The 13,632-nt window shown below is 40.7% G+C and overlaps 1 protein-coding gene and 1 long non-coding RNA gene across 4 annotated transcripts in view; one reads left to right on the top strand and one right to left on the bottom strand.

Moving 5' to 3' along the window:
* The window catches only part of LOC141048722 (FRAS1-related extracellular matrix protein 1-like), a 176,826-nt gene that overhangs the window by 3,068 nt on the left and 160,126 nt on the right, over positions 1-13,632 (top strand). The window contains exons 2-4 of the mRNA XM_073544597.1: positions 8,876-9,145; positions 9,386-9,480; positions 13,050-13,348. Of these exons, the coding sequence (XP_073400698.1) occupies positions 8,909-9,145; positions 9,386-9,480; positions 13,050-13,348 (631 nt within the window). The 5' untranslated portion in view covers positions 8,876-8,908. The remainder of the gene's footprint in view (positions 1-8,875; positions 9,146-9,385; positions 9,481-13,049; positions 13,349-13,632) is intronic.
* Positions 1-13,632, bottom strand: part of LOC141048723 (uncharacterized) — a 51,688-nt gene that overhangs the window by 9,648 nt on the left and 28,408 nt on the right. The window lies entirely within an intron of this gene.

The raw sequence follows: 13,632 nt of genomic DNA, 5'->3' as shown, positions 1-13,632 counted from the left end.
TAAATAAAATTCTCTACCTTGAACAAATCAATATTTCTATATATAGGAGCAGTATTATAGTAGTTATATTCTTGTACATAGGGGCAGTATTATAGTAGTTATATTCTTGTACATAGGGGGCAGCATTATAGTAGTTATATTCTTGTACATAGGGGGCAGTATTATAGTAGTTATATTCTTGTACATAGGGGACAGTATTATAGTAGTTATATTCCTGTACATAGGGAGCAGTATTATAGTAGTTATATTTTTGTACATAAGAGCAGTATTATAGTAGTTATATTCTTGTACATAGGAGCAGTATTACAGTAGCTATGTTCTTGTACATAGGGGCAGTATTATAGTAGTTATTTTCTTGTACATAGGGGCAGTATTATAGTAGTTATATTCCTGTACATAGGGAGCAGTATTATAGTAGTTATATTCTTGTATATAGGGGACAGTATTATAGTAGTTATATTCTTGTACATAGGGACAGCATTATAGTAGTTATATTCTTGTACATAGGGGCAGTATTATAGTAGTTATATTCTTGTACATAGGGGCAGTATTATAGTAGTTATATTCTTGTACATAGGGGCAGTATTATAGTAGTTATATTCTTGTACATAGGAGCAGTATTATAGTAGTTATATTCTTGTACATAGAGGGCAGTATTATAGTAGTTATATTCTTGTACATAGGGAGCAGTATTATAGTAGTTATATTCTTGTACATAGGGACAGCATTATAGTAGTTATATTCTTGTACATAGGAGCAGTATTATAGTAGTTATGTTCTTGTACATAGGAGCAGTATTATAATAGTTATATTCTTGTACATAGGGAGCGGTATTATTGTAGTTATATTATTGTACATAGGAGCAGTATTATAGTAGTTATATTCTTGTACATAGGAGCTGTATTATAGTAGTTATATTCTTGTACATAGGGGCAGTATTATAGTAGTTATTTTCTTGTACATAGGGGCAGTATTATAGTAGTTATATTCCTGTACATAGGGAGCAGTATTATAGTAGTTATATTCTTGTATATAGGGGACAGTATTATAGTAGTTGTATTCTTGTACATAGGGGCAGTATTATAGCAGTTATATTCTTGTATATAGGAGCAGTATTATAGTAGTTATATTCTTGTACATAGGGGCAGTATTATAGTAGTTATATTCTTGTACATAGGGGGCAGTATTATAGTAGTTATATTCTTGTATATAGGGGACAGTATTATAGTAGTTGTATTCTTGTACATAGGGGCAGTATTATAGCAGTTATATTCTTGTATATAGGAGCAGTATTATAGTAGTTATATTCTTGTACATAGGGGCAGTATTATAGTAGTTATATTCTTGTACATAGGGGCAGTATTATAGTAGTTATATTCTTGTACATAGGGACAGCATTATAGTAGTTATATTCTTGTACATAGGGGCAGTATTATAGTAGTTATATTCTTGTACATAGGGACAGCATTATAGTAGTTATATTCTTGTACATAGGATCAGTATTATAGTAGTTATATTCTTGTACATAGGGACAGCATTATAGTAGTTATATTCTTGTACATAGGGGCAGTATTATAGTAGGTATATTCTTGTACATAGGGGACAGTATTATAGTAGTTATATTTTTCTATATAGGGGCAGTATTATAGTAGTTATATTCTTGTACATAGGAGCAGTATTATAGTAGTTATATTCTTGTACATAGGGGCAGTATTATAGTAGTTATATTCTTGTACATAGGGGCAGTATTATTGTAGTTATAGTCTTGTACATAACAGCATAAACATTGTGCGCTGTTCGGATTCATAAGTGCCATTTGCACACTTCCATCCACATCCCAACTAGACGTATCCGGAATCACTCAATTCACCTATATTGAGCGTGGTCATGCACGTCTAGTCGGAATGTGGCTGGGAGTAAGCATATCGCCTGTTTCCACTTCTGAACCTGAGATTCTTGATAGCATGTAATTTGCGCGCTGTGGGGATTCACAAGTCTGGAGTCACATAGACTGCAGAGTTTTTTGCCAAATCTGGACAACCCGCTTTAGCTATTTTAACATGCAAGCGATTTAATTGTATGGGTATTTGTATTAGTATTTGTGCCTGTGATTTGCTTGTTTAAGAAGTCGGGAACTGTTCTTTTAAATGTTCTAACTCCCTCCATATAGCAGCCACGCGCATCAGAGATCTTTTTGTCTTCTTTGGTCATTTCCTCTTTTACATACTCTAAATCCGTCTCTGTCCATTACGGAGCAGAGTTAATACTCTGCCCTGCCACTCTGCCACATAATCTTATACTGAACTTTGAGGCCGTCTAATGGATGACTCTGTTTTGCATTGGATAACAATAAGTTAAAACTCTGCCCAGGATTTGGCAGTGAAGGCGGCGATGGCAAGTCATTTCATTAGCCCCAATCATTTTTATTGTGCCTTGGACACAAAGCCAAAGAGCATGCTGCCATCTTGGCTCCAAATTCCTCCATGAATTGCAAGTAAAGCGTTTTGGTGGGGGTCGGAGAGACTTATAACCGATTAAGTAATATTAAAATGACAAGCAATTAACTGGATCACGGGAAAAGAGAAAGAGGCAGTAAAATAAGTAAAGAAAGGCATATTTATTTATCCATTAATCTGACCCTCCGCCGCACAGCCAGCCGGCTACTCATAAAACAAGGTCCCAATCAGACCGCCTCTTGAACACTGGTCAAGAAGCATATTCACCGTACTTGACAAATGGACGGCTTATTTTAATTTTATTACTGATTAGTGTTTGGATTGGAAAATCCAGAAAAAAAAAAGATTTTAAGATTCATAAGGAAAATGTTCTTTATTCTTGATAAATAGAAAATGAATGCAAAAACATAAATGGGTGCACCTGCAGAACACGAGTCTGGGGGCATAATACAGTCATCTGGTATTAATCGCTTTCGGGTCTCATCTGCTGCAAAGGACACGTTGGAAGCCCCATTGCTCCCACTGCTCCCGCATCTTCCGCGCTGATGGCAAGTCCCAGCATTGCACTTTAGGAGCCATTGGTGGCTCAAAATGATTGAGGCTTCCACCACAATGGATGCGGTGAGATTGATGAGTAAATTTAGTGAGGAACCACTTCTTATATTGTAAATTCTTTGAGAAACATTGCTCGGCCATCAGTGCGATGCTTCCCCAAGAAAAAGTTACACACAGCAATAATCTACAATTGAAAAGAAAAAATAGATCGTAAAGAGTCAACAGAGAGAGCAACTCACCAAAAAGGAGAGAAAATTCAAAGGAGATCCCAGAAAAAGGCGGCCGGACACAGTACGAATACACTGCAGGATGCAGCAGACCCGTGATGAAGGCAGAGGCGGCACAGGTGCAAAATACTGATGAAACAACCACTCACAAACCTACCAACTCATGGTGGAGGTGGTCGCCTGGCGTCACAAAAGGACATGGATAGGGCTTGTATAAGTCACCAGTCATACAGATGCATGTAGTGCACAATGTCTCGTCTTTTAGTCACACCTGTACTATTAGATCAGTTGGGCTGCCCAGCAGTATGTTAGTGCACCCCATAGTGACAGGCATACCAACTGAGTAAATATGGGCAAAAGCAATGAGTTTTTAGCAAGTAGCCTAATGGGCGGAAAAGGGTGAAGTGGGAAAAAGAAGAATAGAGAGGAAGAATAGAGAAGGAAGAAGAAAAAGAAGTAGAAAAAGGAGAGAAAGAAGTGGAGGAAGAAGAAGAATAGGAGGATGAAGAGGAATAAGAGGAGGAAGAAGAGGAAGAAAAAGATGCAGAGGTAGAAAAAAAAGAAATGGAAGAAGAAGAATAAGAGAAAGAAGAAGCAGAGAAAGAAGAAGCAGAGAAAGAAGAAGAAAAAGAAGAAGAATAAGAAGAAGAAAAAGAAGAGAAAGAAGAAAAAGAGGAAAATGAAGAAGAGAAAGAAGAACAGGAAGAAGAAGAGGAAGAAAAAGAAAAGGAAGACGAACAAAAGGAAAAGGAAAAAGAAGAAGATAAAGAAGAAGATAAAGAAGAAGAGGAAGAAGAAGAGGAAGAAAAAGAATAGGAAGAAAAATATGAGGAAGAAGAGAAAAAAGACAAAGAAGAAAAAGGAGGAGGAAGAAGAAGAGGCAGAAAGGAAGGACGAAGAAGATAAAGAAAAAGAGGAAAAGGAGGAGGAAAAGAAGAGGAAGAAGGTAAGTAAGAGTATGTAGAGCAAAAGTAAGAAGAAGAAGGAGTAGAAAAGGAAGAAGAAGACGAGGAAGAAGTAGAAGAGGAAGAAGAAACTACTGCTTGAAAAATACTTTAGCAAACCAGGTGTGAGACCCCGGAGATCCATGGATATAAGGAGGGATAATCTAGATGTCTACACATGAGAGGAATGCAAGTGTAAGCTACATGAATCAGGTAAACTGAAATAATCCTAAATTGTATACAATATTATTAAAGGGAATCAGTATTACACTCCAGAGCTGCACTCACTATTCTGCTGGTGCAGTCACTGTGTACATACATTACTGATCCTGAGTTACATCCTGTATTATACTCCAGAGCTGCACTCACTATTCTGCTGGTGCAGTCACTGTGTACATACATTACATTACTGATCCTGTAATGATCCTGAGTTACATCCTGAATTATACTCCAGAGCTGCACTCACTATTCTGCTGGTGCAGTCACTGTGTACATACATTACATTACTGATCCTGTAATGATCCTGAGTTACATCCTGAATTATACTCCAGAGATGCACTCACTATTCTGCTGGTGCAGTCACTGTGTACATACATTACTGATCCTGTAATGATCCTGAGTTACATCCTGTATTATACTCCAGATCAGAGCTGCACTCACTATTCTGCTGGTGCAGTCACTGTGTACATACATTACATTACTGATCCTGTAATGATCCTGAGTTACATCCTGAATTATACTCCAGAGCTGCACTCACTATTCTGCTGGTGCAGTCACTGTGTACATACATTACATTACTGATCCTGAGTTACATCCTGTATTATACCCCAGAGCTGCACTCACTATTCTGCTGCTACAGTCACTGTGTACATACATTACATTACTGATCCTGAGTTACATCCTGTATTATACTCCAGAGCTGCACTCACTATTCGGTTGGTGCAGTCACTGTGTACATACATTACAATACTGATCCTGAGTTACATCCTGTATTATACCCCAGAGCTGCACTCACTACTCTGCTGGTGCAGTCACTGTGTACATACATCACATTACTGATCCTGAGTTACATCCTGTATTATACCCCAGAGCTGCACTCACTATTCTGCTGGTGCAGTCACTGTGTACATACATTACATTACTGATCCTGAGTTACATCCTGTATTATACTCCAGAGCTGCACTCACTATTCTGCTGGTGTGATTACTCTGCACATACATCCTTACTGTACTGATTCTGGATATTTCCGTTTTTGCACTTTCCTTTGCTCACCCACTTCCTTAGTTGACCCTCTCTTCCAGCTGCTGATGTCTCCACTGCTTGGCCATTACATTATTAATCCTATTAATGCAGTGTGAGTTTTCTATTGATCACATTTGTGGTTACTTGTTACAACTCAGAAGCCAAACCGCTGATCTCGGAGTGAGGTGTAACTGATTTCACCCTGTACAAGTCCTGAATGCCTTGTTAAAAATGCCGGGGATGTCACTCATTCAAGCAAATAGGCTGCATTCAATAATTCATGGTGCTGAGTTCAATAAGAAGACTTCAGGAGATTACACACTAACACTACACCAAACTCCGGCGAAAAATCAAGGAGCCGTGGCAGTGGCTGCTAATAAATAAATTATTAGTGCATATTTCCAGTGAAATTCAGCGCAGGGACAGGGACGGGCAGCGCGTGCCAGTAAAGGATGTACTGGTTTCCATTCCAGCTGATAATGTAACTCTGACTGAATTATTCCATAATTGCGTTCATCTTGGGATCTGAAGAGTCTGCTGAGTCGACTGAGTCACTGCAGAGTATCTCAGAGCAGACTGTGCCCCTGCAGAGCATCACAGAGCCGGGTGTGCCCCTGCAGAGCATCATGTCTCATGTTTTAACACCATATACATCAAACACAAACCTATATACACTCATGAGAAAAATGAAGTATGCCCTCTACGAATTCTATGGTTTTATGTATCAGTGAATCCTGTTGCTTTTGCTCAGCTCTGCGCAGTCAAGCTATGGGCTACAAAGTAATTTCTGCTTTAGAAGTATTTGTTTAATTGGTTACTGGTATCTTGTTGCTATCACAGACTACAACTTTTCTGCAGCTGTAGTTAACCATGTCCTTGCTGCAAGATACATGCATGCATATACCTATCTACTATTCCTGTGGTTAACTATATCCTTGCTGCAAGATACTTAATTACATTTACTGCTCTGCTGTTCCTGTATGTAACTGCCTATTTGCCATTCTTTACACCCTGTTGGCCTTGTCCTCTCTGTTCGGTGCTGCTCACCTTGATTTATAACTTAGAGTGTCCATCTAGTCCATGGAGCTCATTAAAAGGGTAATAATTAGCTAGGCTGTGCTAATGAAAGGCCCGTGATTAATTGTTTACCTACAAGTGTGACCACTTTATAAAAGCAGAAGTTTTGGCAGTTTGCTGGTCTGAAGGATTCAAGCGACTATTAACACAATGAAAAGCAGGAAAGATAAAAGCCATAGGAATAATTTATTGTTGCCCATACCTATTTGTCTGGAAAGGCCATTTCCAAATTATTTAAAAACAATTTTAAAGCAAGAAAGATTATTGACAAGTATAAACCATTCAAGACAGTTGACAGTCATCCCAGGAGTGGACATCCCAGCAAATCCACTGTGGAATCCTCATAGAAATTGTAAAAAAAACAAAACAAGAGCTACATCTCACAGTCTAAAGGCCTGTGTTAGCATCTTTAGTGCTAGGGAAAAACTGAACTGGTATGGCTTGTTTGATAGGGTTAGCAAAATAAAGTGTCTTCTTTAAAAAAAAAAAAAGGACGTAGCAGCACGGCTAGTTTGCATATCTGCATCTGAACAAACCACAAGACTTTAGGTAAAATGTCCTTAGGAGTTGGACAGACAATATAGAATTCCAAGACCCCACTGATGGTCGTGGTGCACATAGAAGATAGATAATACAAGATCAAGTAGGTCCTGGGATTCCTTTATGAAAGAATCAAAGGAAAGACCTATGTGAGCGCCAGGACCTTCTTAATCTTAGGAAAGACTACACCAAACCTTAGATATTTGGCCATAATGTCCTTCGAAACATTTGGAGAAAACCAGACACAAAAAGAACAAAAAAGACTAAGTTAGACAAAAGCAACCAGTACATAGGCAAAAGATGCTTACCTGCCCAGGCCACAGAACAAATGCACTATCAAGGTGCAGGTAAGCATCTTTTGCCTGTGTGATGGTTGTTTTTGTCTTAGTCTTTTTTGTTTTTTACTTGTTTGAGTAGGACTCGCAAAAGTGAGGACCTTTGACGTAGGTTGCGAGCTTACATATTGTGGCCATAATATAAACCAATACCTCACATATATTGCTAGGTGTTTTTTGCTCTTTATATCTTTTCAGGGTGCAGTTGGGCCCATATGGCTCTGTATACTGTGGCCTCTGTTGACACAGTATGCATTTTTGCAAATGCACTCTGTACAAAGGAGTATTTAACAAGTTGGAATCACTCTTTACGTGTGTCGTAGATTTGTCATTCAGGATGAGTGGCGATGTATAAGGCAGTCGTTGAACTTCTTAGAAACTAAAAAATAGAAGGTGACTACAGAATATATGTATATTTATACAAGTTTTCTAACCATTACACCGATGCCTCTACCCTGTGCCAAGCATTGCACTGGTTACCCATCAGAGTCCAATATAAACGGTTCACTCTCACCCACAAAGTCTCCACGGTTCAGCACCACCCTACATCTCCTCACTCATCTTAGTCTACCACCCTACCTGTGCTCTCCATTCTGCTAATGACCTAAGACTAACATCCTCAACATTCTGAACCTCCCACCAGCATATCATTAACTCAAAGCTAAAAATAAAGTTTAAACACCAACGACAAGAAGGAGTTCATCACCAGATATCATTGTAATCAGTATAACGGTGTGGACCTGACATTGTCTGTAGTTACTGAGCACAATCCTGCTGAGAGTTTCCCTTTAATCATTTTAATAGAGCAGAGGTGAAATACCAGACACAACCCATAAACAGGTGCTGTTTTTGAAAGAAGTCAGCCGTGTTTTCGAAATCCTGGATGGCCCCTTTAACCCAGTGAAGGACATTAAAAGTTAGCAATTCAAGTTCTCTTATCGTGGACCTCCTTTTCTCTTGTATGTAAGGTAACCTGTATCCAACAGTGAAGCACCAATGTTTTTTGACAGTTCCAGCACTGATAATATCGCAGTCACGATTCCACCATGCTGTCAGTGACAGGATAGTGGCGTGGTGAGTCAGTACTGTAATTGATAGCCCAGATGCCCAATCTGGCTGGGCCTGCAGGGTTCTCCAAGTGTCACCCATTCTGGATTATTACCTGGCTATTTAGCTGGCTGGCTATTATCAGACCTTGCCAGTTGGAGCTTTTAACTCAGTGGTGTTCTTGCTCTGTACTATGATATCAAGATCTTTGTTGCCGGACCTTGGACTTGCCTTTTCAACTACCCATTTGTATTACTTCTTTCTGCCTTGACGCATTCTGCCCCTGGACTTTGCCTTGAAATATCTGTTTATATTATATTTATATTATCCCTTTGTCTATGATGTGCCCTCCTGGCATGTGACCTCAGACTCTTTGACTTCCTTGCCTCACTGCTTGCCGGTTAGAAGTGACTCAGCATGACAATAGCTCTATCATTGTTTATTTTTTTCAGAAAAACTTGTTGTCATCTTTCAAGTAACTGAAGATGTTGTCCTATGAACCCTTTTGGACAGCACTCGTCCTCCTTCTATGGACTCAAGAACTGGTAGAAGCTTCCAGCCTGGTCTTGACCAATAATGGCCTTCGTGTCGGAAGAGGTCAAACTATTTACGTCACCAAAAAGGACTTGACTTTCAGCGTCCCTCGTGATAAAGATTCCTGCAGAGTGGAAGTGGTCCTGAATGAGCCAACGACCCAAAGAGTTGGGACCCTGACTCCTCAGGTAGGTGTCCCTACAGCCGTTATAGGGTGCACAGAGCGGGGGGGACCCAATATAACTCGGCGCCATCTCTCTTCCCAAGTTGTTTCATCCTTGTCTCCACAGGTGCCAACAATGGTAACCAAAGTTGGAATGGCAACCAAAGGGTTCCATGTTACTTTGTACTCTAGTTCCACCATACTTTGTGTATATCTCTGAACTAAACAAGAAATCGTCATTTTCTCAACCTTCTTTTCTTTACAGGGATTTGATTGCCATTTCCTCCCAGAAGAAGTGAAATATTCACACAATGGTTCCCCGCTGCTGGACGAGGATCACGTCATGCTAAGGGTGTACAGGTTGGTGTAGATAAAACCTTAACTTACATCTTTCTTTTCATGGTGGCCCCTTAGACGTGGCACCGGGTGCACTATTGTTACTGAAAGGTGCACCACTGGTATGGATCACCTGGAGCTTGCACCCTCAAATCCTACACATGGCAAATTTAGGTGGGGGGGGGCCGCATTGTACACATTGTCTATCTCAGATCTATGTGTGTTTTCATGGTCATCCCTACTGGGTTACACTGGGCACACCATTGTCGACACTGAAAGGAGCACCACTGGTCCTATTGATCTGGGAATCTATCTATAGGAGAGGGTCATTCTGGAGTAATGGGTCTCAGACTGCAGACCAATCCCCTATATATAGTCAAACCAAATATTTTAATATCAAATCCCTCTTGTTAACAGAGGGAGGTGCGGGACTGGGTCCTTGCACATTTCAAGCTCTTAATGGGGTGGTCCCTGACCCTGCAGTTGGATCAATTAATTGCGGGAGTCCTGGAAGCTAACTCCATCATGTTGTTCCTCTTCCCTTCTTTTTATGTCTTTATTTTGGACTTGTACCCCATGCTACGCAGTTCACAGAGACCATTCGCGTGGACCCAGATTGCCTTTCCCTTAGAGGATTCTCTATCTGCTCCTGATCACCATGTGCCGGTACACAGCCTCCATTCCCGATGCTGACACATTATTACGATTTCTGCCCCCCCCCCCCGGAGGTCACGGGAATGGGGGAGGGGGGAATCACATCTGGATGTTATATTCCAGTGAAAGCAGAAAAACCTAATTTCACAAATGACTTTATTTCCTCGCCCTTCTTTTGCATTTAATGTCGAATGATAAAAAAAATGTCACTGGAGCCGTAAAGGAAAAAAAAAAAAGTCGAATTGTTTGTACAGCGAGCAAAGCGATCTCACTTTAAAGCTGATCCAGGATGTTTAAATAAAAGTATTTCCGTTCTATCAAAGCTGTTTAATTTCCTTCAGGCAGTCGCCCAAGAGATTGGCGCTGAATGGCTGCGCTTGTTATGCAGGTATTTTATGCCCGGCGTCTCAGATCTTTCGCTGAAGGGAAGGCTTTTATGAGCCACTAATGTAAAAGGTTTAGAAGAGAAAGGTGTTTACTAAAGATAGGAAGACGTGGTTTGTAACTGAAAGTTATCTGGTGACGTCTCGCCACATGAAAGCCGTCCGCGCTGAAAGCTTCTCTCTTAGTCTTCGCCTTTTATAGGAATGCGCACATTTTATTGAATGCCTGCATATTAAAGTAGAAGTGTCGCTAAATAGGGTGCAGAAGGAGTGGTTGCACCCGGCCCTAGTGACTGAGGGGCCCAAAGGCTTCCCTGCCTCATCAGAAGGCATCAGTATTACTTATGATTAGAAGTGAACCAATCTCCAAAAATTCAATTTGGGCAGATTTGTTCAAATTCCACAGGCAGATTCCGTAAGAATGAAATTTTGTTAGACTCTGCTCAGTTTCTTGTGGTGTTCTGGCTGCTGGTCTTTTTCCCCTGGTGCTGGGTTTGTCTTGGGTCAGGTGATTGTATCACCCTTTATTAACCTGCACCTGTCTCCCATTCCTTGCTGGACAACAGTGTTAATCCTCTTGAAGTCTGGCTTGGAGCTTTGCTTTGCTTTCTGTGTGTTTAATAGTGCAGTGCTGGGACCTCTGGTTCTGCTTGTCTTAGTTTCTATTTTCAGTTAGTTTCTGCAGCCTTCTTTGTGTTTTCTTTTAGGAGTTGTCCCATTTTTGTACCCAGTTCTTATATCTTTCAGGGACCTCCCTCCCCCTATCTATAGGTCTTCGCTTGAGACTAGCCTAGGATCGTCGGTGGGTCTATTCACAAGGAATGGATCGGCCAATCCATCATAGGGCATCAGCCTAGTCGCAGTGCAGGGTCAGCTTTCCCCATCCCGCCCTAGTCCTGTGCTGCAGAACCGTAACAATTTTATCCAAATTAAAAAGTCTCCAACTGATATAATGAAGGGGTTAAACATATACAGCACTCCCCTTTCCTCACCTATTCTTGAACCACCTCTGCCACAGCAGGTCCCTGGTCCTCAGCACTGACATCCTGTTCTTCTTCTATTCCGGCAGTCATGTGGAAGGGGGAATGCATGTTGTGATGTGAGTTGCCCCTCCCACATGACTGCGTGAGGCCAGTCACAAGCCTTAGGTTGAACTCGTGCTCCGGAATGAAGGAAGAACACTAGACCAGCATGGAGGACTAGGGAACTGCATAGACTAAGGATAATTTACATCATGTTTTATACTCTTGTACAATCAAAGCTATATTTAAAAGGAATGTTTCAGTAGGATTTTGCTATGTAATCAAAGAGCAGCATAATGCAGGGGCAGAGACTCTGATTCCAGCATTGTGTCACTTACGGAGTGTGTGTTGCTGTTTCAATACAATCAGTGTATTATCAGCAGGAGATTATCACTAGAGGCCTAGTTGTCTCATGCCTCCTGGTCCAAACCAGCCCCCATTACTGATTAGCAGCTTACTGCCAATATACAGTGTACACAGAAACCTTGAATCAGTGGTGTGGGCAGAGTTATACAGAGCTCAGCATTCTGAGCTCTGCTAGATCTGCTGCAGAGAAGAGTGATTCTATTACAACTGCTGTACCGAGTAGTGACACATCTCTGGAATGAGAGTATCTGTCCCTACATCATGCTGCTGTCAGATTATGTAACAAAAACCTGATGACAGATTCATTTTAAAGTCAACCTGCTTTAGCTTTTAGTATTTGCTATCATGAGGAATAATACCATTTCTGCCTGATACATAACTTCTTCATTTTTCACCAATTTTTATTTTCAGTTGTCTCTGAGCTGGTGGGTAGAGACTAGCTGCTATGACATCTCCCAAAAAAAGCACACGCAGACATGAGGGATTCCTGTTCTCCTCTCTCTATGTAGCAGAATGAAAGACATTATACCTCAGTACTGAGCTGTGTAGCTGTGAAGGTAGATGTGGCTACTCCCTCCAGACATTAATAGGCAGCTGTAATCTGACCCTTCAGTGACCTAGCAGGCCAGCTTGTCAGTACAGTTTGGATTTTAGCACTTTTTTCCACAGTTAATAATGAGATCAGTATTCAGGGAGAGGGAAAGTGACTCATAAGTGGAAAAAAAACAATTTTTGTGATGTTTCAAAATTTCTGGTATTCACTTGTACAATTGATTTTAGCAAAGTTTGTTGAAACAGCAGTGGCCAATTAATATTTTCTGAATTACTGTTAGCTCTCGGGGTGCTCATGTAACTGCTATCTGTGTTGGGGGAATTTTGCACAAAATATTTTTTGCTGCAATATAAAATATCGAGAGATTTAGTCTGACAAGGAAACTAATATGGGAGACTTTGAGAACCATCCGGCGCCCCAAAATATACTTGAGGCTCATAGAACCAATAAAAATTAGTGAACTACACAGTAACATAAAATACATAATAACTCCCCGCGTTTGACTGATGTTAGTGCTGATCTCTTCATAAAGTATTTTATATTAAATTATAATTGCACTTTTCGGTGAAACGCGGTTTTATTTTATTTTTTTACCATATGTTTTCCCTTTTTTAGGTTTTCTGAGCAAGAGACGACTGTAGAAACTTTTGTCCTTGAAGTAAAAGTTAGTGAACCCACAACCAGCATTGCAGTGGTGCAAAACTCACTGGAAGTCCCAGAGTTTTATGGGATTTCATCCAAACCACTGGATAAAAACGTCCTGACCTTCAAGCCGAGACCTGGAACCAGCTGTGTGGTCAGGACTCTCGTGTCTGACCTAAATCTTCCAGGCTTTGGACAAGTTGTGATAGAAGAACCAAAACGTGACAGTCAACTTGTGTCCGGGGCCGCAGGGAACCTGCGAGTGAGGAGCTGTGAGTATAATATTCCCAATGACTGGATCCACTGCTCTTAAACACATATTGGTATGTGAGCCATAATAGACGGGTGAACCCTGAACACCAAAAGTGGCCATCTGAAGACCCATGTGTCCATCCAAGGTGAAGGAGGAGAAGGTTTTGTTGCTAGGTCACATACAAACCTTAGTTGATGGATAGATGCCTATAGATTACTGAACCCAGTTGATTCATGACAGTATAGCTGGGAATCCACTATGGCAGGAGACTCATAGCAGCCATCTTTGGTCACCTTCCTAACT

Source organism: Dendrobates tinctorius, unplaced genomic scaffold, assembly GCF_039654945.1.
Source record: "Dendrobates tinctorius isolate UK_male_01 unplaced genomic scaffold, ASM3965494v1 ptg000138l, whole genome shotgun sequence".
Classification (NCBI taxonomy): Eukaryota; Metazoa; Chordata; class Amphibia; order Anura; family Dendrobatidae; genus Dendrobates; species Dendrobates tinctorius.
The sequence above is the reverse complement of the archived record's forward strand: the minus strand, read 5'-3'. Positions and strand labels throughout refer to the sequence as shown.